This window comes from Erythrolamprus reginae, chromosome 1 (genome assembly GCF_031021105.1).
Source record: "Erythrolamprus reginae isolate rEryReg1 chromosome 1, rEryReg1.hap1, whole genome shotgun sequence".
In the NCBI taxonomy this organism is placed as follows: domain Eukaryota; kingdom Metazoa; phylum Chordata; class Lepidosauria; order Squamata; family Dipsadidae; genus Erythrolamprus; species Erythrolamprus reginae.
The window spans coordinates 417,241,352-417,264,000 of NC_091950.1; the positions used below are offsets into that span (position 1 = coordinate 417,241,352).

The window sequence follows — 22,649 nt, forward strand, 5'->3', positions numbered from 1 at the left end:
GGATTGATGGATGAATAGATAGATAGGTGGATGGATGGATGGATAGATAATGGATGGACAGATTGATGTATAGATAGATGGATGGGTGGGTGGATGGACTGATAGATAGACAGACAGACAGACAGACAGACAGACAGACAGACAGACGGTTTGAGGGATAGCTAGCTAGCTAGAGATATGGAAATATGATTGATTGATAGATAGATAGATAGATAGATAGATAGATAGATAGATAAGATAGATAGATAGATAGATAGATAGATAGATAGATAGATAGATAGATAGATAGATAGATAGATAGATAGATAGATAGATAGGCGGGCAGACAGACAGACAGATGATAGGAATAGAGAGACAGAGGGTAAGAGAAGGAGAAAAAGACAAACCTAGCAGAGCTCACCTGTACCAGGGGCACCAGGCACACGAGTTGCCATCTTTCTGAACCACCCGAAGAGTGAAAGGGTACTGATATCCCAAGCTGTCATCGCTGAGGAAAACACACAGAGGCACATATTGTTATTTCTAATGTGTAAAGAAAGACTCTTCGGATTTTATTCCTGTTGTTGCTCACTCATCTTTTAAGACGGGTTGGCAAACTGGCAAGCCTTAGACTCGGTTCAAGAATCCTCAATGGGAGCCTTTGACAAGAAGCTCCGCTGATCGTTTCCAATTTATTCCCGCTTGCTTTGGAATGAAATCCGCCACAGATTATCCAATGCCACAATAATAACCAAAGAGTGACTTATGGACTTCAACTCCCAGAATTCCTGAGCCAGCTATCCTGGGAGATAAAGTCCCAAAAGTCATAAAAGGTCTGCAGTCTTGGTTTAATCTATGCCCTTTTTTTTTTTTGGACATTACAGTGTTCCCTCGATTTTCGTGGGTTCGAACTTCGCGAAAAGTCTCTACCACAGTTTTTCAAAAATATTAATTAAAAAATATTTTGTGGGTTTTTCCCCTATACCACAGTTTTTCCCGCCCGATGACGTCATATGTCATCGGCAAACTTTCGACTGCCTTTAATAAATATTTTTTTAATAAACTTTAATAAATAAACATGGTGAGTAATAATCTAAATGGTTGCTAAGGGAATGGGAAATTGCAATTTAGGGGTTTAAAGTGTTAAGGGAAGGCTTGTGATACTGTTCATCGCCAAAAATAATGTATTTACTTCCGCATCTCTACTTCGCGGAAATTCGACTTTCGCGGGCCGTCTCAGAACGCATCCCCCACGAAAAGCGAGGGAACACTGTACAGCAAAAAGCATTAGCGGATTGCCATTCTGCTAGCCAATGCTCCTCTAGATCAGGGGTGTCAAACTCGATTTCATTGAGGGATGCATTAAGGTTGTGTTTGACTTCAAGGAGTGGGTGGGCGTGGCCAGCTCAATATCACTCGTGTCGGGGGGGGGGACCTGTGGTGGCCTGAGCACTCTGGTAGTGAAACAGGCTCCCGAGCTATGTTTCCGGTTACGACGGCCTTCTGCAACTCTCAGAACTCGGTTGCTATTTTTCATTACCCAATTAGGTAACATCAACAGTGCTAACCCCCAAAACTTTACCCTTAGATTATCTACTGTTGACCTCTCCCGATTCCTAAGAGGTCAGTAAGGGGTGTTCATAAGTGCACCTGCGTGCCTACCATCCCCTGTCCTAATGTTTCTCTTTACTAGCATCATGTATATAAATATTGTTATTTATCCCTCTATCTCTCTATCTCTATCTATCTATCTATCTATCTATCTATCTATCTATCTATCTATCTATCTATCTATCTATCTATCTATCTATTAGATTTGTATGCCGCCCCTCTCCGTAGACTTGGGGCGGCTAACAACAATAATAAAAACAGCGTGTGACAAATCTAATAGTTAAAATATCTAAAAACCCTTATTAAAAAACCAAACATACATACAAACACACCATGCATAAATTGTATAGGCCTGGGGGGAAGGAATATCTCAATTCCACCATGCCTGACGACAGAGGTGGGTTTTAAGAAGCTTACAAAAGGCGAGGAGGGTGGGGGCAATTCTGATCTCTGGGGGGAGTTGGTTCCAGAGGATCGGGACCACCACAGAGAAGGCTCTTCTCCTGGGTCCCGGCAGACGAGATTGTTTAGTCAAGGGGACCCGGAGAAGGCCAACTCTGTGGGACCTAACTGGTCGCTGGGATCCGTGCGGCAGAAGGCGGTCCCTGAGATATTCTGGCCCAATGCCATGAAGGGCTTTATAGGTCATAACCAACACTTTGAATTGTGACCGGAAACTGATCGGCAACCAATGCAGACTAATGACCTATAAAGCCCTACATGGCATCGGACCAGACTACTTGTAGCACCACCTTCTGCCGTATGAGTCCCAGCGATCGGTTAGGTCCCACAGAGTCAGCCTTCTCCAGGTCCAGTCAACTAGACAATGTTGCTTGGCAGGGCCTAGGGGAAGAGCCTTCTCTGTGGGGGGCCCTGTCCTCTGGAATCAGCTCCCCCCAGAGATTCGCACTGCCCCCACCCTCCTCGCCTTCTGCAAGAGTCTTAAGACTCCTTTATGCCGAATGTTTGTACGGCTGTTGTTTGAATGGGTATGATTGATTTTTTTTAGCATAAAGGGAGATTTTTCAATTGTTTGCTTAGTTTTAACTAACTGGATTTAGCTATTGCATTTTGTTGTTTCTTTTTATATGGTGTGAGCTGCCCTGAGTCCTCAGAGAGGGGTGGCATATAAATCCAATTAATAAATAAACAATATTTGGCCCTATTTGGACAGGGAGTCATTGCTCACAGTCACTCATGCCCTCATCACCTTGAGGTTCGATTACTGCAACGCTCTCTACATGGGGCTACATTTGAAAAGTGTTCGGAAACTTCAGATCGTGCAGAACGCAGCCGCGAGAGCCATTGTGGGGCTTCAAAGATTCGACCACGTTTCTTCAACACTCCGTGGCTTGCATTGGCTGCCGATCAGTTTCCGGTCACAATTCAAAGTGTTGGTCATGACCTTTAAAGCCCCACATGGCATTGGACCAGATTACCTCCGGAACCGCCTGCTACTGCACGAATCCCAGCAACTGATAAGGTCCCACAGAGTTGGCCTTCTCTGGGTCCCGTCGACTAAACAATGTCGTTTGGCGGGCCCCAGGGGAAGAGCCTCCTCTGTGGCGGCCCCGGCCCTCTGGAACCAACTCCCCCCGGAGATTAGAACTGCCCCCACCCTCCCTGTCTTTCGTAAACTACTCAAGACTCATTTATACCGCCAGGCATGGGGGAGTTGAGCTAGCTCTTCCCCCTAGGCCATTACAAGTTATGCATGGTATGTTTGTGTGTATGTTTGGTTTTATAATAGGGGTTTTTAGTTGTTTTTATTATTGGATTGTACATGTTGTGTTTATTATTGTTGTTAGCCGCCCCAAGTCTGCGGAGAGGGGCGGCATACAAATCCAATAAATAATAATAATAATAATAATAATAATAATAATAATAATAATAATTATTATTATTATTATTATTATTAATAATAATAATAATAAATAAAACAACCAAGCCCAGACTCCAGCCAGAGCTACAAATATTCTCTTCTCTCAGCTCTACTAGTGGCTCAGCAGTTCTAAGTTCCAACACTGGACTCACCAATCCTGAGCGTGGTTACTTGCTTCCTGGGGAGGGAGCGGGCTTGCAAGTCGAGACACCTGAATCCAGACGGCATCGTACAAGTCTCTCTTCCTCGTGTGAACAGTGCAGGGGACAATGAGAGGCATCCCAAACAGGCTTGGGCGGTTCTTTTGAGATGAGAGAAAGTACATTTCGGCCCGAATCTGCATTCAAGGGGGAAAAAGAAAACACGAGATGGATTTTGAAAGTTAGGAACAATTCATAAACTTTGCTTTTGTAAAAATCATAGATGGGCTGTCTCTTAAGCGGCATCCAGAAGCGTAACAACACAATCATAAAAGGCTCCAGTGTAAGTAACACTTAACTCTTTTGTCTAATTTTTTAAATATCATTTATAATTTCAATTTTTTTAATCATAATTTTTTTTAAAAAAAAATCACAAAACGCAAAACCTAACAAATCGACATAGAATGGTTGTGGCGATGAAAATAAAGATAAGAACCAACTAGCGATAAGCGGCTTGGATGTACAGTGGTACCTCTACCTAAGAACGCCTCTACTTACGAACTTTTCCAGATAAAAACCGGGAGTTCAAGATTTTTTTGCCTCTTCTCAAGAACCATTTCCCACTTACAAACCCGAGCCTCTGAAACTATAACCGGAAAAGGCAGGGAGAAGCCTCCGTGGGGCCTCTCCAGGAATCTCCTGGAAGGAAACAGGGCCGGAAAAGGCAGGGAGAAGCCTCCGTGGGGTCTCTCTAGGAATCTCCTGGGAGGAAACAGGGCCGGAAAAGGCAGGGAGAAGCCTCCGTGGGGTCTCTCTAGGAATCTCCTGGGAGGAAACAGGGCCGGAAAAGGCAGGGAGAAGCCTCCGAGGGGTCTCTCTAGGAATCTCCTGGAAGGAAACAGGGCCGGAAAAGGCAGGGAGAAGCCTCCGAGGGGCCTCTCTAGGAATCCCCTGGGAGGAAACAGGGCCTCTCCCCTCCCTATGGTTTCCCCAATCGCACACATTATTTGCTTGATTGATTCCTATGGGGAAAATTGCTTCTTCTTACAAACTTTTCTACTTAAGAACCTAGTCATGGAATGAATTAAGTTCGTAAGTAGAGGTACCACTGTAATCCCAAAAACATCTGAAGCGCCACTTGGTTGGCATTGACAAAAATCTCCATCATTCAATTGCAAAAGGCAGCTTTGTTGGAAGAGCTTGCATGCCCACAAGGATTCTTTTAACCCCATCAAACCACAACACTTTCACAGCAGAAATAGATGCAAGGCAGGGGAGATTTCCAAAACTTCTACGTGAAGGTTTGGGTAAAAGGTCTTGGCTTCAGTCAGGCCATGTCTCTCCTGTGCCCCCTCACCCCACCCTCCCAAGGATAAGTCCTATTCCCAAATTTATGCAGGTTAGATTATAGAAACAGTTTCTTATTACAAAAGAAACCTTTCTCAGAATACAAGAATACCTTTGGCCCAAACAATTCTTTATTAGATGGGCAGCTAATATGTTTAATAAAGAGGGAAAAGTCAACAAAACAAACAAACAATAAATAAATCACAACCATGGAACCGTGGGTCAGTATTTTGGCCAAGAAGTCCGGAAATGAAGTATCTCAACAGTTTTGGGCAACAGTAGCTAACATCGCCAAGGGTCCTTCATTGGCTCTTCTTTAGTGCAGTGGTCTCCAGCCCTTACAGCTTGGTGGCCAAATGGGGAGAGACAGGGGAACGAGCTCACGCGCACTCAGACCCATCGCTCGCATGTGGGTGTACACACCAGCCCATCACTCACAGAAGTTGACCTGCTGTTTGTGCTGTTCGGTTCCGTACAGAAATGGCCCCGGACTTGGGGAGCCCCACTTGGATGAAAAGGGTGACTATCAAACAGAGCGGTCTTTTTGAAGTCCACCCCACAGATTGAGGAGCAAAAGGTCTCAGCAGGGTTACAGCTTATGCCTGAACCCCAGATATACCTTCCAAATGGCTAACCTCCGGAACCGCCTGCTACCGCACGAATCCCAGCGACCGATAAGGTCCCACAGAGTTGGCCTTCTCCGGGTCCCGTCGACTAAACAATGTCGTTTGGCGGGCCCCAGGGGAAGAGCCTTCTCTGTGGCGGCCCCGGCCCTCTGGAACCAACTCCCCCCGGAGATTAGAATTGCCCCCACCCTCCCTGTCTTTCGTAAACTACTCAAGACTCATTTATACCGCCAGGCAAGGGGGAGTTGAGATATTCCTTCTCCCTAGGCCATTACAAGTTATGCATGGTATGTTTGTGTGTATGTTTGGTTTTTATAGAAACATAGAAGACTGACGGCAGAAAAAGACCTCATGGTCCATCTAGTCTGCCCTTATACTATTTCCTGTATTTTTTCTTACAATTGATATAAGTTTATCCCAGGCATGTTTAAATTCAGTTACTGTGGATTTACCAACCACGTCTGCTGGAAGTTTGTTCCAAGGATCTACTACTCTTTCAGTGAAATAGTATTTTCTCACGTTGCTTTTGATCTTTCCCCCAACTAACTTCAGATTGTGTCCCCTTTGTTCTTGTGTTCACTTTCCTATTAAAAACACTTCCCTCCTGAACCTTATTTAACCCTTTAACATATTTAAATGTTTCGATCATGTCCCCCCTTTTCCTTCTGTCCTCCAGACTATACAGATTGAGTTCATGAAGTCTTTCCTGATACGTTTTATGCTTAAGACCCTCCACCTTTCTTGCAGCCCGTCTTTGGACCCGTTCAATTTTGTCAATATCTTTAGGTGAGGTCTCCAGAACTGAACACAGTATTCCAAATGGGGTCTCACCAGCACTCTATATAGCGGGATCACAATCTCCCTCTTCCATTATAAATAAGGGTTTTTAGCTGTTTTATTATTGGATTGTCACATGCTGTTTTTATCATTGTTGTTAGCCGCCCCGAGTCTACGGAGAGGGGCGGCACACAAATCCAATAAATTATTATTATTATTATTATTATTATTATTATTATTATTATTATTATTATTAATGGCCATTTGCAAAGTTTGGCTGCAGCTGCTTCACGTGAGACCGACAAAGCATCTTACTGGGTTTGGGCCAAGCTTGTTCTCCACTCACCATTTTCCTGTGGACCGCAATGATGTAGCCTATGAAGGGGCTGTCGGAAGGTGACGTCACATGACCATTCATCATCACGCCATTCTCCCCCCTGTAGGGCACCACTGTGTTCGGCATTCCGTTTGGGATCAAGGTGGACCGCGGAAGGTCACCGTTCATCAGGCAGCTGATCACCCCGTTGGTCGACTGTCCACGGTAAAAATCTAAAACTCAAAGCACAAAGAGGCTGACGTCACACTATGTCGTGGTACGAAGCTCTGCACTTAAGGATCATTTTTGATCACGAGCTGGGCAAAATCTCTAACGCCTTCATAAGGAGGCCCATTTTCTTTAACTAGACTGTAAAACGAGAACAATAATAATAATAATAATAATAATAATTTGGCGGGACCCAGGAGAAGAGCCTTCTCTGTGGTGGCCCCGACCCTCTGGAACCAGCTCCCCCCAGATATCAGAGTTGCCCCCACCCTCCTTGTCTTTCGCAAGCTCCTTAAAACCCACCTCTGTTGTCAGGCATGGGGGAATTGAAATTTTTTCCCCTTCCCCCTAGGCTTATAGAATTTATACATGGTATGCTTGTTTGTATGATTGGCTTCTTAAATTGGGTTTTTTTAGATTACTTTTTAATATTAGATTTGTTACATTGTTTTCTTTATTGTTGTTAGCCGCCCCGAGTCTTCGGAGAGGGGCGGCATACAAATCTAATAAATTAATAAATAAATAAATAAATTTATTAGATTTATATGCCGCCCCTCTCCGAAGACTCGGTGCAGCTCACAACAAACTGTTGGTCTTATTGTCTTATGGATATGTTTTATAAATAAAAACCTTTATAAAAAAAATAAAATAAAACGAGAACAAACTGACTTTTGTTCTCCAGCTGGGCTTCTTCGGCATAGAATAAAACTGTATGTGAAGAAGATTAAGTTAGTTCCCCCAGATTCTGCAGTCAGAATAGCTGGATTCTGTAGCAAGTATTTGTGAAATGTTCTTCATTCACAAACTATATTCTGATTGTGCCAGTCCCAAGAGTGCTAAAGTGGAGGAGGGGGAGGAGAGGGAGGAAAGGGAGAAGAAAGAAGAGAAAAGAGGGGAGAAGGAAATGGAGAGAAAGAGGAGGGAAAGGGAGGAGGGAGAGGAGGAAGGAGGAAGGGAGAAGGAAGAGGAGGAGGGGAGAGGGAGAAGAAGGAATAGGCGGACAAGGAGAGAAAGATCTGGAAGAGAGGAGGAGGAATAAGGAAAAGGAAGAGGAAGGAAGGGAGAAGTGGAAGATGAGAAGGAGGAGAGGAGAGGAGAAGGAAGAGAAAGATGGAGAAAAGGGAGGAGGAAGAGGAGGAGAGAGAAAGGGAGAAGGAAGAGAAGGAGGGGAAAGGAAGAAGTGGAGGAGGAGAAGAGAAAGGAGGAGGAAGAGTAGTAGTGAGAAAGGGAGAAGAAGGAAGAAGAGGAGGAGGAAAGAAGGCGAGGAGAAGCAAGATGGGGAGGGAGAAAAGGGGGAGGAAGAGAAGGAGGGGAAAGGGAGAAGAAGGAATAGGCAGACAAGGAGAGAAAGATATGGAAAAGAGGAGGAGGAATAAGGAAAAGGAAGAGGAAGGAAGGGCGAAGTGGAAGATGAGAAGGAGGAGAGAAGGAGAGGAGAAGGAAGAGAAAGATGGAGAAAAGGGAGGAGGAAGAGGAGGAGAGAGAAAGGGAGAAGGAAGAGAAGGAGGGGAAAGGAAGAAGTGGAGGAGGAGAAGAGAAAGGAGGAGGAAGAGTAGTAGTGAGAAAGGGAGAAGAAGGAAGAAGAGGAGGAGGAAAGAAGGCGAGGAGAAGGAAGATGGGGAGGGAGAAAAGGGGGAGGAAGAGGAGGAGGGGAAAGGGAGAAGAAGGAATAGGCGGACAAGAAGAGAAAGATATGGAAAAGAGGAGGAGGAATAAGGAAAAGGAAGAGGAGGAAGGGAGAAGTGGAAGATGAGACGGAGGAGAGAAGGAGAGGAGAAGGAAGAGGAGAGAAAGATGGAGAAAAGGGAGGAGGAAGAGGAGGAGAGAGAAAGGGAGAAGGAAGAGAAGGAGGGGAAAGGAAGAAGAAGAAGTGGAGGAGAAGAAGAGAAAGGAGGAACAGGAATAGTGAGAAAGGGAGAAGAAGGAAGAAGAGGAGGAGGAAAGAAGGCGAGGAGAAGGAAGATGGGGAGGGAGAAAATGGGGGAGGAAGGGGAGGAAGAGGAGAAAGGGAGAAGAAGGAAGAGAAGATGGGAAAAGGGAAAGAGAAGGGCAAAGTTGGTTTTCCACGGCAGAGCCATTGGTTGAGAGAAACACAAAGAGAATATCTTCCCATAGGAACTTTTATGCCAATCAGTTCCCATCCTTCCTGCATTTTACTCAGCTTTAAGCAATTCAGTCGGGAATGAAAGTTAAGAGCTTCACTTTCACTCCCGATGCTAAGCAACAGCAACCTCTCTACATGGGGCTCCCTTTGAAGAGTGTTCGGAAACTTCAGATCGTGCAGAATGCAGCTGCGAGAGCAGTCATGGGCTTCCCTAAATATGCCCTTGTCACACCAACACTCTGCAGTCTGCATTGGTTGCTGATCAGTTTCCGGTCACAATTCAAAGTGTTGGTTATGACCTATAAAGCCCTTCATGGCACTGGACCAGACTATCTCCGGGACCGCCTTCTGCCGCACGAATCCCAGCGACCAGTTAGGTCCCACAGAGTGGGTCTTCTCTGGGTCCCGTCAACTAAACAATGCCGCTTGGCGGGACCCAGGGGAAGAGCCTTCTCAGTGGCGGCCCCAGCCCTCTGGAACCAACTCCCCCCAGAGATTAGAATTGCCCCCAACCTCCTTGCCTTTCGCAAGCTACTTAAAACCCACCTCTGCCGCCAGGCAAGGGGGAATTAAGATTCCTTCTCCCCCTAGGCCGTTACAATTGTATGTATGGTATGTCTGTATGTATGTTTGGTTGGTTTTCTTTTATTTTTTTTATATTAAGGGGTTTTTAATTTGCTTTTAGTATTGGATTATTATTGTGTACTGTTTATGATTGCTGTTAGCCGCCCCGAGTTTTCGGAGAGGGGCGGCATATAAATCCAATAAAACTAAACTAAACTAAACCGCCACGCTGCCAATTTGTCAGACAAAACTCCCAGCCTTTTGAGGATTTGGGGGGGGGGGGCACAGGAGATGGGGATGACAGTGGAACCAAGGCATTTCCTCCTACCTGTTTGCAAGGGACTTGAAGAAGCCGAAGTGGGAGAGCCGGGAATCGGTACTTCGAAAGCACACAAAGAAGCAGTCGTCGAATGCCGGACTTTTTGGTTGTCTTGTGGAAAGTTCTTTGGGAAATTTGGGGGTGGGGGGGAGAGAAACAACAGCAGCAACACAAGAGATTAAAGCCAGGAACAATGAATAAATCATATGATACTTCAAAGAGCTGTAGAGGATGCTGAGGCATTTGGTGCCCCAACCGACAGCAAACGAAATCACTTTCTCCGCTGGTTTCAGAAACACAGGGAGGGAAGGAAAAACTGTTTTCAACAGAACAGAAGCAGCTGATAGGAGAATTGCAAAGGACAGGGGAGCCCATGTGACACAGCCACTTCTGTGAGTGCTTCTCTTTAGACACAGCACTTCAGATCGAAGGACAGGCTGGGCCCGTCGAGGCAAACCTTTCTCTTTAAACTCAAGTTGAATTCTCTAGATCAGTGATGGAAAACCTATGGCACAGGTGCCACGGAGGGCACGCGGAGCCATATCTGCTGGCACACAAGCCGTTGCCTTAGCTCAGCTCCAACGTTCATATGTGTGCCAAACAGCTGATTTTTGGCTTGCACAGAGACTCTGGGAGGGCGTTTTTGGATTCTAGCCCTTCAGGGCACCGGACCAGAATATCTCCGGGACCGCCTTCTGCCGCATGAATCCCAGCGACCGGTTAGGTCCCACAGAGTTGGCCTTCTCCGGGTCCCGTCGACTAAACAATGGCGTCTGGCGGGACCCAGGGGAAGAGCCTTCTCTGTGGTGGCTCCGACCCTCTGGAACCAGCTCCCCCCTGAGATTAGGATTGCCCCCACTCTCCTTGCCTTTCGTAAACTCCTTAAAACCCACCTCTGCCGTCAGGCGTGGGGGAATTGAAACATCTCCCCCTTGCCCATGTTGTTTTGGTGTATGATTGATTGTGTGCTTTTTTTATATATATATTGGGGTTGCTTTTATGAATTTTTTAACCTAAAACTGTAATTTAGATTGCTAAATACAGTGGTACCTCATGATACGAACTTAATTGGTTCCAGGAGGTTCGTAAGGTGAAAAGTTCGTAAGATGAAACAATGTTTCCCATGGGAATCAATGTAAAAGCAAATAATGTGTGCAAATCCTTCAGGAAAATCCCAAACTTTAGAAGGGAGGCGAACAGAGGGCAGGGAGGAGCAGCTAAAGGGGGCGGGTGGAAGAAACAAGGCTAGGCTAAAGGGTGAGTGGGAAGGAAGAAAGGCGCCCCTCCCTTTTCTTTCTTCAAAAGACACCCTTTCAGTGCCTCTGCAAGCACCCTGTTTTCTGCAAAGTCTTTCCCCCTCCAAGCCGCCCCTCCCTTTTCTTTCTTCAAAAAAGGGGAAAAAAAGAAACCCCTTCATCCCAGCAGCAGCTGCTTGGGTTCATAAGGTGAAAATAGTTCAGAAGAAGAGGCAAAAAAATCTTAAACACCAGGTTCGTATCTTGAAAAGTTCGTTAGAAGAGGCGTTCGTAAGATGAGGTACCACTGTATTAGATTTGTCACTATGTACTGTTTTGCCATTGTTGTGAGCCGCCCCGAGTCTGCGGAGAGGGGCAGCATATAAATCCAATAAATCTAATCTAATCTAATCTAATCTCTGGTAAGATTGGGCAGGTGTTTTTACCCTCTCCCAGATCCAGGGAAACCTTTGGAGCCTGGGAAGGGTGAAACATGAGCCTACTTGGCCCCCCAGAAGTTTGGAAACAAGCTGTTTCTGGCCTCCAGAGGGCCTCCAGGTGGTGGGGGAAGCTGTTTTCACCATTCCCAGGCATTGAATTAAGGGTGTGGGCACTCGCACATGCACGATAGTGCGCACGCACGCTCTTTTGGCACCCGAAGAAAAAAGGTTTGCCATCACTGCTCTAGATCTTCTGTAAACTGCAGGACAGTAAAATCCTGTTGTTAGGGTCTCTATGTTAAGGCACCAAGCTAGAAAGCAGGAGACTGTGAGTTCTAGTTCTGCCTTGGACATGAAAGCTGGCTGGGGTCTTTAGGCCGATCTCCAGGAGACAGCGACTTCTAGTTTTGCCTTAGGCATAAAAGCCACTTGGGGGACTTTAGGCCAATCACCAGGCGACAATGAATTCTAGTCCCACCTTAGGCATGAAAACTGGCTAGGGAACTTTAGGCCAATCACCAGGAGATGGTGAGTTCCAGTCATGCCTTAGGTATGAAATCCAGCTGGGTGACTCTGAGCCAATCACCAGAAAACTGGGAGTTGTAGCCCTGCCTTACGCATGAAAGCTGGAAGGATGACTTTGGGCCAGTCACTCTCTTTCTCAGATGCAACCCACCTCACATGGTTGTTATTGTGGTGGGAAAAATAGGAAGGAAGGTTCTAAGGTTTTGTAGGAGACAAATGCAGTGATACCTTGTCTTACGAACTTAATTGGTTCCAGGACAAGGTTCGTAAGGTGAAAAGTTCATAAGATGAAACAATGTTTCCCATAGGAATCAATGTAAAAGCAAATAATGCGTGCAAATCCTTCAGGAAAATCCCAAACTTCAGAAGGGAGGTGAACAGAGGGCAGGGAGGAGCAGCGAAAGGGGGCGGGTGGAAGAAGCAAGGCTAGGCTAAAGGGTGAGTGGGAAGGAAGAAAGGCAAGGGGGGCGCCCCTCCCTTTTTTTTCTTCAAAAGACACCCTTTCAGTGCCTCTGCAAGCACGCTGTTCTCTGCAAAGTCTTTCCCCCTCCAAGCCACCCCTCCCTTTTTTCTTCAAGACACCCTTTCAGTGCCTCTGCAAGCACGCTGTTCTCCTGCTTTTGTTAATGCAAAGTCTTTCCCCCTCCAAGCCGCCCCTCCCTTTTCTTTCTTCAAAAGACACCCTTTCAGTGCCTCTGCAAGCACACTGTTCTCCTGCTTTTGTTAATGCAAAGTCTTTCCCTCTCCAAGCCGCCCCTCCCTTTTCTTTCTTCAAAAGACACCCTTTCAGTGCCTCTGCAAGCACTCCGTTCTCCTAGATTTGTTAATGCAAAGTCTTTCCCCCTCCAAGCCACCCCTCCCTTTTCTTTCTTCAAAAAAGAAAAAAAAAAAGAAACCCCTTCATCCCAGCAGCAGTAGCTTGCCTTCCTAAGATGAAAATAATTCGGAAGAAGAGGCCAAAAAATCTTAAACACCGGGTTCGTATCTCGAAAAGTTTGTTAGAAGAGGCGTTCGTAAGACGAGGTACCACTGTACATTTTCATTTCCCTCCTCTTGTCTCCTTAGGGTTTCATTGAAATGTACAGTTGACCGATGGAGTGGTCAATTCTCCCCTTCAGTTGCAGATGCATCGTTACCTTTATGTTCGAACTGTGTACTTCTGCAAGCAGGATCTGATCGGCCTTCAGGGCACAAAGTTCACTCAGGTGCTTCTTCAAGTCAGAGTATTTTTCGTCCATATTCAGCCTGAGTCCGTATCGGACGGGAGTCGTGCCATCCAGCTTAGTTACTTGAAGACGACAGGAAAAAAAGGAAAAGAGGGGGAGAGACAAAGGGAGAAAGGACGTGTTTTTAGGAAAAGCTTTTCCTTTTATTTCTTTCGTTTTATTTCTTTATCACATTTTGGAACTGCCCATCACCCCTCACAGAGAGGAGACTCTGGGCAGCCTACAGTAAAAAAATTAAAACATGCCACGTAGTAGGAATGTACTACCACCTATGGTGTACCTGCCCCAGTGCCAAAAGCTTTTGGTTAAAAATCAAAAAACTATCTGGAACAAATTATATTTAAAACTATTTCTCTAAAAAATCTCACAGCCAACCCCTACTCAATAAAAGACCTTGGAATACTAATATCAAATGATCTAAGTGCCAAAGCCCACTGCAACAATATTGCCAAAAAGGCTTCTAGAGATGTTAACCTGATCCTCCGCAGCTTCTGCTCAGGCAATCTCACACTACTCACAAGAGCCTACAAAACTTTTACCAGACCCATCCTTGAATACAGTTCATCTGTCTGGAACCCATACCACATCTCGGACATCAACACTTTTGAAAATGTCCAAAAATACTTCACCACAAGAGCCCTTCACTCCTCCACTCGAAACAGAATACCCTACGAAAGCAGACTATCAATCCTAGGTCTAGAAAGCTTAGAACTACATTGCCTAAAACACGATCTAAGTATTGCCCACAAGATCATATGCTGCAACACTCTACCTGTCAATGACTATTTCAGCTTCAATAGCAACAACACAAGAGCACGCAACAGATTCAAACTTAATATTAACCGCTCCAAACTTGACTGTAAAAAATATGACTTCAGCAACCGAGTTGTCGAAGCGTGTCAACCCTTAACCCCCAACATTTCTCCCTTAGACTATCCACGATTGACCTCTCCAGGTTCCTTAGAGGTCAGTAAGGGGTGTGCATAAGTGCACCAATGTGCCTTCCGTCCCCTGTCCAATTGTCTCTCCTTATCTCATTTATCTTTTCTTCATTTCAAATATATTCACCTATACTTTAATATCTTATCTTCTACTCTTTTCTTAACTTATATTATCACATATCTTTCTCTTCAATGTGTATTATGTATTGGACAAAATAAATAAATAAATAAAAATAAATAAAACCCGAGCTTTTTCTTTTGGGCATCCTTAGAGAGAAGGATCTATCTAAGAGGATAGACAAATAATTTTACACGTTATGATGGCGGCCAGAATACTATACGCACAAGATTGGAAAAAGGAGTCAACCCCATCAATTTTTAATTTTGTAATCCAAATACTGGAATGTGCAGAAATGACCAGATTGTTGCTGGAACTCCAAGGCAAGGCTAAATCTGAATGGTCACCAAATGAATGGTTATAAGTTGAGGACTACTTGTAAATAAATATTAAGAAGAACGATTAAAGGCCTGGAGACTAAAACATGAAGAATGGTTGCAGAATTGAGAAAAGAAGGACAAGGGGGGGGACATGGTAGCAGGATTCTAGTATTTAAAGGGCTGCCACAAAGAAGAGAGAGTCCAGATATTCTCCAAAGCACCAAAAGGCAGGACAAAGAGCAATGGGTGAAAACTAATCAAGGAGAGAAACAACCTGGAGTTAAAATGTTGGTTATGACCTATAAAGCCCTTCATGGCACCGGACTAGAATATCTCCGGGACCGCCTTCTGCCGCACGAATCCCAGCGACCAGTTAGGTCTCTCGGAGTTGGCCTTCTCCGGGTCCCGTCAACTAAACAATGTTGTTTGGCGGGACCCAGGGGAAGAGCCTTCTCTGTGGCGGCCCCGACCCTTTGGAACCAACTCCCCCCAGATATCAGAGTTGCCCCCACCCTCCTTGCCTTTCGTAAGCTCCTTAAAACCCACCTCTGTCGTCAGGCATGGGGAAATTGAGACTTTCCCTTCCCCCTAGGCTTATAAAATTTATGCATGGTATGTCAGTATGTATGATTGGTTTCTTAAATTGGGGTTTTTTAAATTAACTTAAATATTAGATTTGTTTACATTGTATTATTATTGTTGTTAGCTGCCCCGAGTCTACGGAGAGGGGCGGCATACAAATCTGATTAATAACTAAATAATAAATAAGGAGAAACTTCCTAACAGTGAGGATAATTAGCCAGTGGAATTGCTCGCCACTAGAAATCCTGGGTGCTCCATCACTGGAGGTTTTAAGAAGAGACTGGACAGCCACTTGCCTGAAATGGCATATAGGGTCTCCTGCTTGAGCAGGAGACTGGACTCGAAGACCTCCAAGGTCCCTCCCAGCATTATTTTCATTGAATTGAATTTGTAACATCCCAGATGGAAAGAGCTGCCCAAATTGAAACGACAAACTGTAAACATCGATTGATACTAACTTTAAATTACAAAAAAACCCAAACCCTTAAACCACTGATACGTATTGGCACTAACAATTACATCCAAAACATATGGACAAAACTTTAGGGAAATCTACACTACCTATGTGTTTAAACCACAGGCCGCAAAGCATGAAAGCCCCAGCTGTAACGCTGGCTTTCTCTTCTTACTACTCTTCTTTTGCTCCAATTTCCTATCCCCCTTCCCCTTATATAGATTAGATTAGATTAGATTTATTGGATTTATATGCCGCCCCTCTCCGAAAACTCGGGGCAGCTCACAACAAGATAAAAACAATACATAATAACAAATCCAATACCCACCAATCCAATTACAATTTTAAGCTAAAAATTCATAAAAACAACCCCAGAATATTAAAAAACAAGCACACAATCAATCTAACACCAAAACAACATGGGCAAGGGGGAGATGTTTCAGTTCCCCCATGCCTGACAGCAGAGGTGGGTTTTAAGGAGTTTGCAAAAGGCAAGGAGGGTGGGGGCAATCCTAATCTCAGGGGGGAGCTGGTTCCAGAGGGTCGGAGTCGCCACAGAGAAGGCTCTTCCCCTGGGTCCCGCCAGACGACATTGTTTAGTCGACGGGACCCGGAGAAGGCCAACTCTGTGGGACCGAACCGGTCGCTGGGATTCGTGCGGCAGAAGGCGGTCCCGGAGATATTCTGGTCCGGTCCCTTCTTCCCAAACCCCCTACCTTTCTTCTTTTCTCCTTCCCCACCTACGTGTACTATATAAGTAAATTATAAATGTTAGAATGTACATTATATATATCCCCTTTGCTTTTCTGTACCCTGTTTTTAATGTATATACAGTGATCCCCCGATTATCGCGAGGGTTCCGTTCCAAGACCCCGCGCGATAATCGTAAACTCGCGATGTAGCGGCACGGAAGTAAAAACACCACCTGCGCATGCGCGTCCTGTTTTCCATGGCCGCACATGCGCAGATGGTGGAGTTTGCGTGTGGGCGGCGGGGAAGACCCCTTTGGCCGCCCAACAGCTGATCTGCTCCGCAGCGCAGCAGCAGCGAGGAGCCGAAGATGGGGTTTCCCCGTTGCCCAGGCAACGGGGAAACCCCAAGATCGCTTGCCGCTTGCCCGTTCGCCTGCCCGCCCGGCTCCTCGCTTGCAGCAGCTGAGTCCTGAAGCCAGACGGCAAAGGCGAACTTCCGCGTTTGGCTTCGGGACTCAGCTGGGAAGCGGCGCTGGGGTCTTACTGGCCGCCCACACAAAGGGGAAACCCCGGCTCCTCGCTGATGCCCGCCGCTCGCCCTCCCGCCAGCAAGAGGGGGAAGACCCAGGGAAGCCGCCCAGCAGCTGATCTGCCCGGGGAACGCAAACTCCACCATCTACGCATGCGTGGCCATAGATAAAAGAGGCGCGCATGCGCAGATGGTGTTTTTACTTCCGGGTGGAAAAATCGCGATATAGCGATTAGCAATGACCGAGAGCGCGAAACTGGGGGGACCACTGTATTCAATAAAAATATTTTTTTTAAAAAAGAATTTAAAATAAATTGTGTGGAATAGGTGATATAACTGGTTAGAGTGGTATTTTCCAATAGCCAAAATGGAGCCCATTTCCCCCACCAACCACCCCACCAAGGAAAGCAAACTCGAGATTCCCCACTCACCTATTATTTCTATGTGCATGTAACTGTCCATTGGAAGAGGCAGCGATAAGAAGTTGAAAGGGTCGAAACGGACACTGATGTGCCCGCAGGTCTTGCATTTCACCTGAGACCTCAGCTGCCCGTGGAACAGGTCGACCACAATGGAGCGGTTCCTTCTCAAATGGTTCTCCCAGGCCTGAAACGAAAGGAAAAGGAGATCCAATCAAATAAAAACCGTTGAAGAAAAGTGAGCGACCTGAACAAAAAGGTGAAAATTTCAGAAGGTAGAGTGAGATTGGGTGCTATCAGATGGAGGGGAATTGAGTCTCAGAGAAGAGAGAGGTCACATAGGCGTAGCTTACTTCAGGCCGCAGAGAGGGGAGGGGACAGTATGATGGAAGACTGTTTTGTCTATCTATCTATCTGGTGCACCTATTTGGACAGGGAGTCACTGCTCACAGTCGCTCATGCCCTCATCACCTCGAGGTTCAATTACTGCAACGCTCTCTACATGGGGCTAACTCTGAAAAGTGTTCGGAACCTTCAGATCGTGCAGAACGCAGCCGCGACAGCCATTGTGGGGCTTCCAAGATTCGCCCACATTTCCACAACACTCCGTGGCTTGCATTGGCTGCCAATCAGTTTCCGGTCACAATTCAAAGTGTTGGTTATGACCTTTAAAGCCCTACATGGCATTGGACCAGAGTACCTCCGGAACCGCCTGCTACCGCACGAATCCCAGTGACCGATAAGGTCCCACAGAGTTGGCCTTCTCCGGGTCCCGTCGACTAAACAATGTCGTTTGGTGGGCCCCAGGGGAAGAGCCTTCTCTGTGGCAGCCCCGGCCCTCTGGAATCAACTCCCCCCGGAGATTAGAATTGCCCCCACCCTCCCTGTCTTTCGTAAACTACTCACTTATACCGCCAGGCATGGGGGAGTTGAGACACCTTTCCCCCAGGCTCTTTTATACTTTGTTTTATGTTTGGTATGTTTGGTTTTTTAAATAATGATAGGGTTTTATATGTTTTTTAATATTAGATTTGTTCTACTATAATATTGTTTTTATTATTGTTGTGAGCTGCCCCGAGTCTTTGGAGAGGGGTGGCATACAAATCTAATAAATAATAATAATAATAATAATAATAATAATAATAATAATTATTATTATTATTATTATTATTGTCTGTCTGCCCGCCCACCCTATCTATCTATCATCTATCTATCTATCTATCTATCTATCTATCTATCTATCTATCTATCTATCTATCTATCTATCTAATCTATCTATCTAATCTATCTATCTATCTATCTATCTATCTATCTATCTATCTATCTAATCTATCTATCTATCTATCTATCTATCTATCTATCTATCTATCTATCTATCTATCTATCTATCTATCTATCTATCTATCTATCTAATCTATCCATCCAGCCATCCTTCCTTCCTTCTATGCCACCCAATGCTGAAAGACTCAGGGCGGCTTACAACAACAATGTAAATGCAAAACAATACAAAGAAGTCAAATTTAAGATCTAAAACACAATAAAACCCTAATTAAAAACCCATAAATTAAGCAATCACAACAACATGCATACTAATCATTCATGCAATTTGGCCATGATAGTTGTTAGGTCTACCAGTAGGGAAGTCCAGTAGGGTGGGAGCAGTACGGACATCGGAGGGGAGTTCATTCCATAGAGTCATAGTCTTACATACCGCTTCACAGTGCTTTACATCCCTCTCTAAACTGTTTACAGAATCAGCATCTTTCCCCCAAAAATCTGGGACTTCATTTTACCAACCAAGGAAGGAAAGAAGGAAGGAAGGAAGGAAGGAGGGAGGGAGGATGGAAGGAAGGAAGGAAGGAAGGGGGGGGGGGAGGGAGGGAGGGAGGGAGGGAGGGAGGGAGGGAGGGAGGAAGGAAGGAAGGAAGGAAGGAAGGAAGGAAGGAAGGAAGGAAGGAAGGAAGGAAGGAAGGAAGGAAGGAAGACTGAGTCAACCTTGAGCTGGTGAGATTTGAACTGCCAAGCTTCAGCAGAAGTAGCCTGCAGTACTGCATTCTAACCACTAAGCCATCACAGATGGAAAATAAGGAGGGGCATTATCCTCACCATCAGCCCATCCTTATTTGTAGAAAACCAGCATGTTAATGACAAAGCAAACATTTTGTGATAGTTTTGGTTTTTTCATGCAAAAGTTTGATTCTTTTTTTCATTCAGCCACGTGATGTTCACAGTGTAAGCAAACTTCCTCTGGACTATCATTATCTGCAGGGAATGCTGAAGTTTTGGGATGATGGAGGTTATTGTCTCAAATCACAGCTCAGCTACTGGTGGACCATGAGAGCTTTGGGTTTTCATTCTTTGAGAGAATGAAAATTAGTTCCATTCTTTTCTTTTAAATTTCTTTTCCTTTCCTTCCCTTCCTACATTCTCCTTTCCTATATTTTACTTTCCTTCCTTTCCTACATTTTTCTTTCCTTCCTTTCCTACATTTTCCATTCCTTCCTTTCCTACATTTTCCATTCCTTCCTTTCCTACATTTCTCTTTCCTTCCTTTCCTATATTTTTCTTTCCTTCATTTCCTATATTTTCCTTTCCTTCCTTTCCTACATTTTCCATTCCTTCCTTTCCTACATTTTTCTTTCCTTCCTTTCCTATATTTTTCTTTCCTTCCCACATTTCTCTTTCCTTCCTTTCCTATATTTTTCTTTCCTTCATTTCCTATATTTTCCTTCCCTTCCTTTCCTACATTTTCCATTCCTTCCTTTCCTACATTTCTCTTTCCTTCCTTTCCTATATTTTTCTTTCCTTCATTTCCTATATTTTCCTTTCCTTCCTTTCCTACATTTTCCATTCCTTCCTTTCCTACATTTCTCTTTCCTTCCTTTCCTATATTTTTCTTTCCTTCATTTCCTATATTTTCCTTTCCTTCCTTTCCTACATTTTCCATTCCTTCCTTTCCTACATTTTTCTTTCCTTCCTTTCCTATATTTTTCTTTCCTTCCTTTCCTATATTTTTCTTTCCTTCATTTCCTATATTTTCCTTCCCTTCCTTTCCTACATTTTCCATTCCTTCCTTTCCTACATTTCTCTTTCCTTCCTTTCCTATATTTTTCTTTCCTTCATTTCCTATATTTTCCTTTCCTTCCTTTCCTACATTTTCCATTCCTTCCTTTCCTACATTTCTCTTTCCTTCCTTTCCTATATTTTTCTTTCCTTCATTTCCTATATTTTCCTTCCCTTCCTTTCCTACATTTTCCATTCCTTCCTTTCCTACATTTCTCTTTCCTTCCTTTCCTATATTTTTCTTTCCTTCATTTCCTACATTTTTCTTTCCTTCCTTTCCTACATTTTCCATTCCTTCCTTTCCTACATTTCTCTTTCCTTCCTTTCCTATATTTTTCTTTCCTTCATTTCCTATATTTTCCTTTCCTTCCTTTCCTACATTTTCCATTCCTTCCTTTCCTACATTTTTCTTTCCTTCATTTCCTACATTTTCCTTTCCTTCCTTTCCTACATTTTCCATTCCTTCCTTTCCTACATTTTTCTTTCCTTCATTTCCTACATTTTTCTTTCCTATATTTTTCATTTCTTCCTTTCTTACATTTTCCTTTCCTTCTTACATTTTCCTTTCCTTCCCTTCCTACATTTTTCTTTCCTTCTTTTCCGATATTTTCCTTTCTTTCCATTCCTATATTTCTCTTTCCTTCCTTTCCTATATTTTCCTTTCCTATATTTTTCATTCCTTCCCTTCCTACATTCCCTTTCCCCTCTCCTCTTTCTCTCTCTCTCCCTACGTTCCACCGCTCTCTCTCTTTCTCTCCCTCTCCCTACGCTCCACCGCTCTCTCTCTTTCTCTCCCTCTCCCTACGCTCCACCGCTCTCTCTCTTTCTCTCCCTCTCTTCCACTCATCTCACCAGAAGGTGACTCCAGACGACTCCCAATATTAAAAATGATAAAACTATGCAAAACAAGTATACAATAAGAATAAAATACTATAAAAATACAAGCTCCCAGAGAATCCTCAACATGCTTTAAAACACCCCTCCCAAAATCTGCATTCAAAACCAGAGAGGGCCATGCATTGGCCCAAATCACTCACCTCTGCCGCGACCTCCCAATCTGGCCGGCCATCGCTGTCCTTCAGCTCAACGTATGGCTTATCATGGACTCGGTTCAGGTCCTCGTGGAGCCCATCCAGGAGAAAAGCTAAGAGCTCCTGAGAGTCTTGCTGTTGGAAGCCATTAAACCTCGGGGCATATTTAGCTATCGTCCACTGTAACAAAGCAAAGCGGACCCAATGGGGGTTAAGAACAGTGAGGAGGGTAATCATGGGTTAAGTTAATTGCACAATGCTGATTGTGCATGCGAATGCAAGGGGCTATCCTTAGGTATATCACGGCTTAACATTATGGATGAAATCAGTGAATTGTAGGTAAAGGTTTTCCCTGTCCAGTTGTGTCCAGGTCTAAAGGACAGTCTTCATCTCTGATTCAGAGCCAAGGGAGCTAGAGTTGTCCGAAGATGCTTCTGTAGTTATGTTATGGTTATGAATATACGCCAAGGCACATGGAATGCTGTTACCTTCCCACCTGTTGTAGGTACAGTGGTACCTATTCTTTTTTTCCCCTGCCAGCTATTTTTCTTTCATTTTAATTTTTTTTTTATTTGGTTTTTTTCAATGGTACCTATTCATCTACTTTCAGTGGTACCTATTCATCTACTCACATTTGCAAGCTTTCAAACTGCTAGGACAGTGATGGCGAACCTATGGCACGAATGCCATAGGTGGCACCTGGAGCCATATCTGATGGCACACGAGCTGTTGCCCTAGCTTAGCTCCAATGTGCATGTGAGTGCTGACCGGCTGATTTTCGGCTCATGTGCAGGTTCTGGGAGGGCATTTTTGGCTATCATAGGGCTTCCAGGAACAGCGGGATGAGGCCTTTCTGCTCCAGGGAAGTCCACTAGGTCCACTGGAAGTCAGGAAATGGGCCATTTTTGGTCTCCAGCAGGCCTCGAAGGGGGGATTGTTTTTGCCCTCCCCAGGCATTGAACTATGGGTGTGGGCATTCGTGTGCGTGCGACAGCGTGCACACATATGCTTTCAGCACCCAAGGGAAAAAATGTTCACCATCACTGTGCTAAGAACTGGGGCAAGAACACACCCTGTCACATGGTGCTTGGATCTTGAACTACCAAACCTCTGGTTGACAAGCCTAGTGTCTGTTCTGCTGGACTCTATGGTATGAGTCTATGGAGAGGGGCGGCATACAA

At 44.8% G+C, this 22,649-nt stretch overlaps 1 protein-coding gene across 7 annotated transcripts in view; it reads right to left on the reverse strand.

Annotated features, from left to right (window-relative positions):
* The window catches only part of USP32 (ubiquitin specific peptidase 32), a 339,894-nt gene that overhangs the window by 17,642 nt on the left and 299,603 nt on the right, over nt 1-22,649 (reverse strand). For 4 of the 7 annotated variants that reach the window (XM_070735360.1, XM_070735366.1, XM_070735364.1 and 1 more), the window contains exons 22-28: nt 21,475-21,648; nt 17,387-17,561; nt 13,230-13,381; nt 9,903-10,017; nt 6,709-6,917; nt 3,625-3,809; nt 401-487 (exon numbers count right to left, since the gene is read on the reverse strand). In XM_070735360.1, coding sequence (XP_070591461.1) covers nt 401-487; nt 3,625-3,809; nt 6,709-6,917; nt 9,903-10,017; nt 13,230-13,381; nt 17,387-17,561; nt 21,475-21,648 — 1,097 coding nt within the window. The remainder of the gene's footprint in view (nt 1-400; nt 488-3,624; nt 3,810-6,708; nt 6,918-9,902; nt 10,018-13,229; nt 13,382-17,386; nt 17,562-21,474; nt 21,649-22,649) is intronic. The other 3 variants (XM_070735365.1, XM_070735361.1, XM_070735363.1) reach the window with 1 other exon arrangement.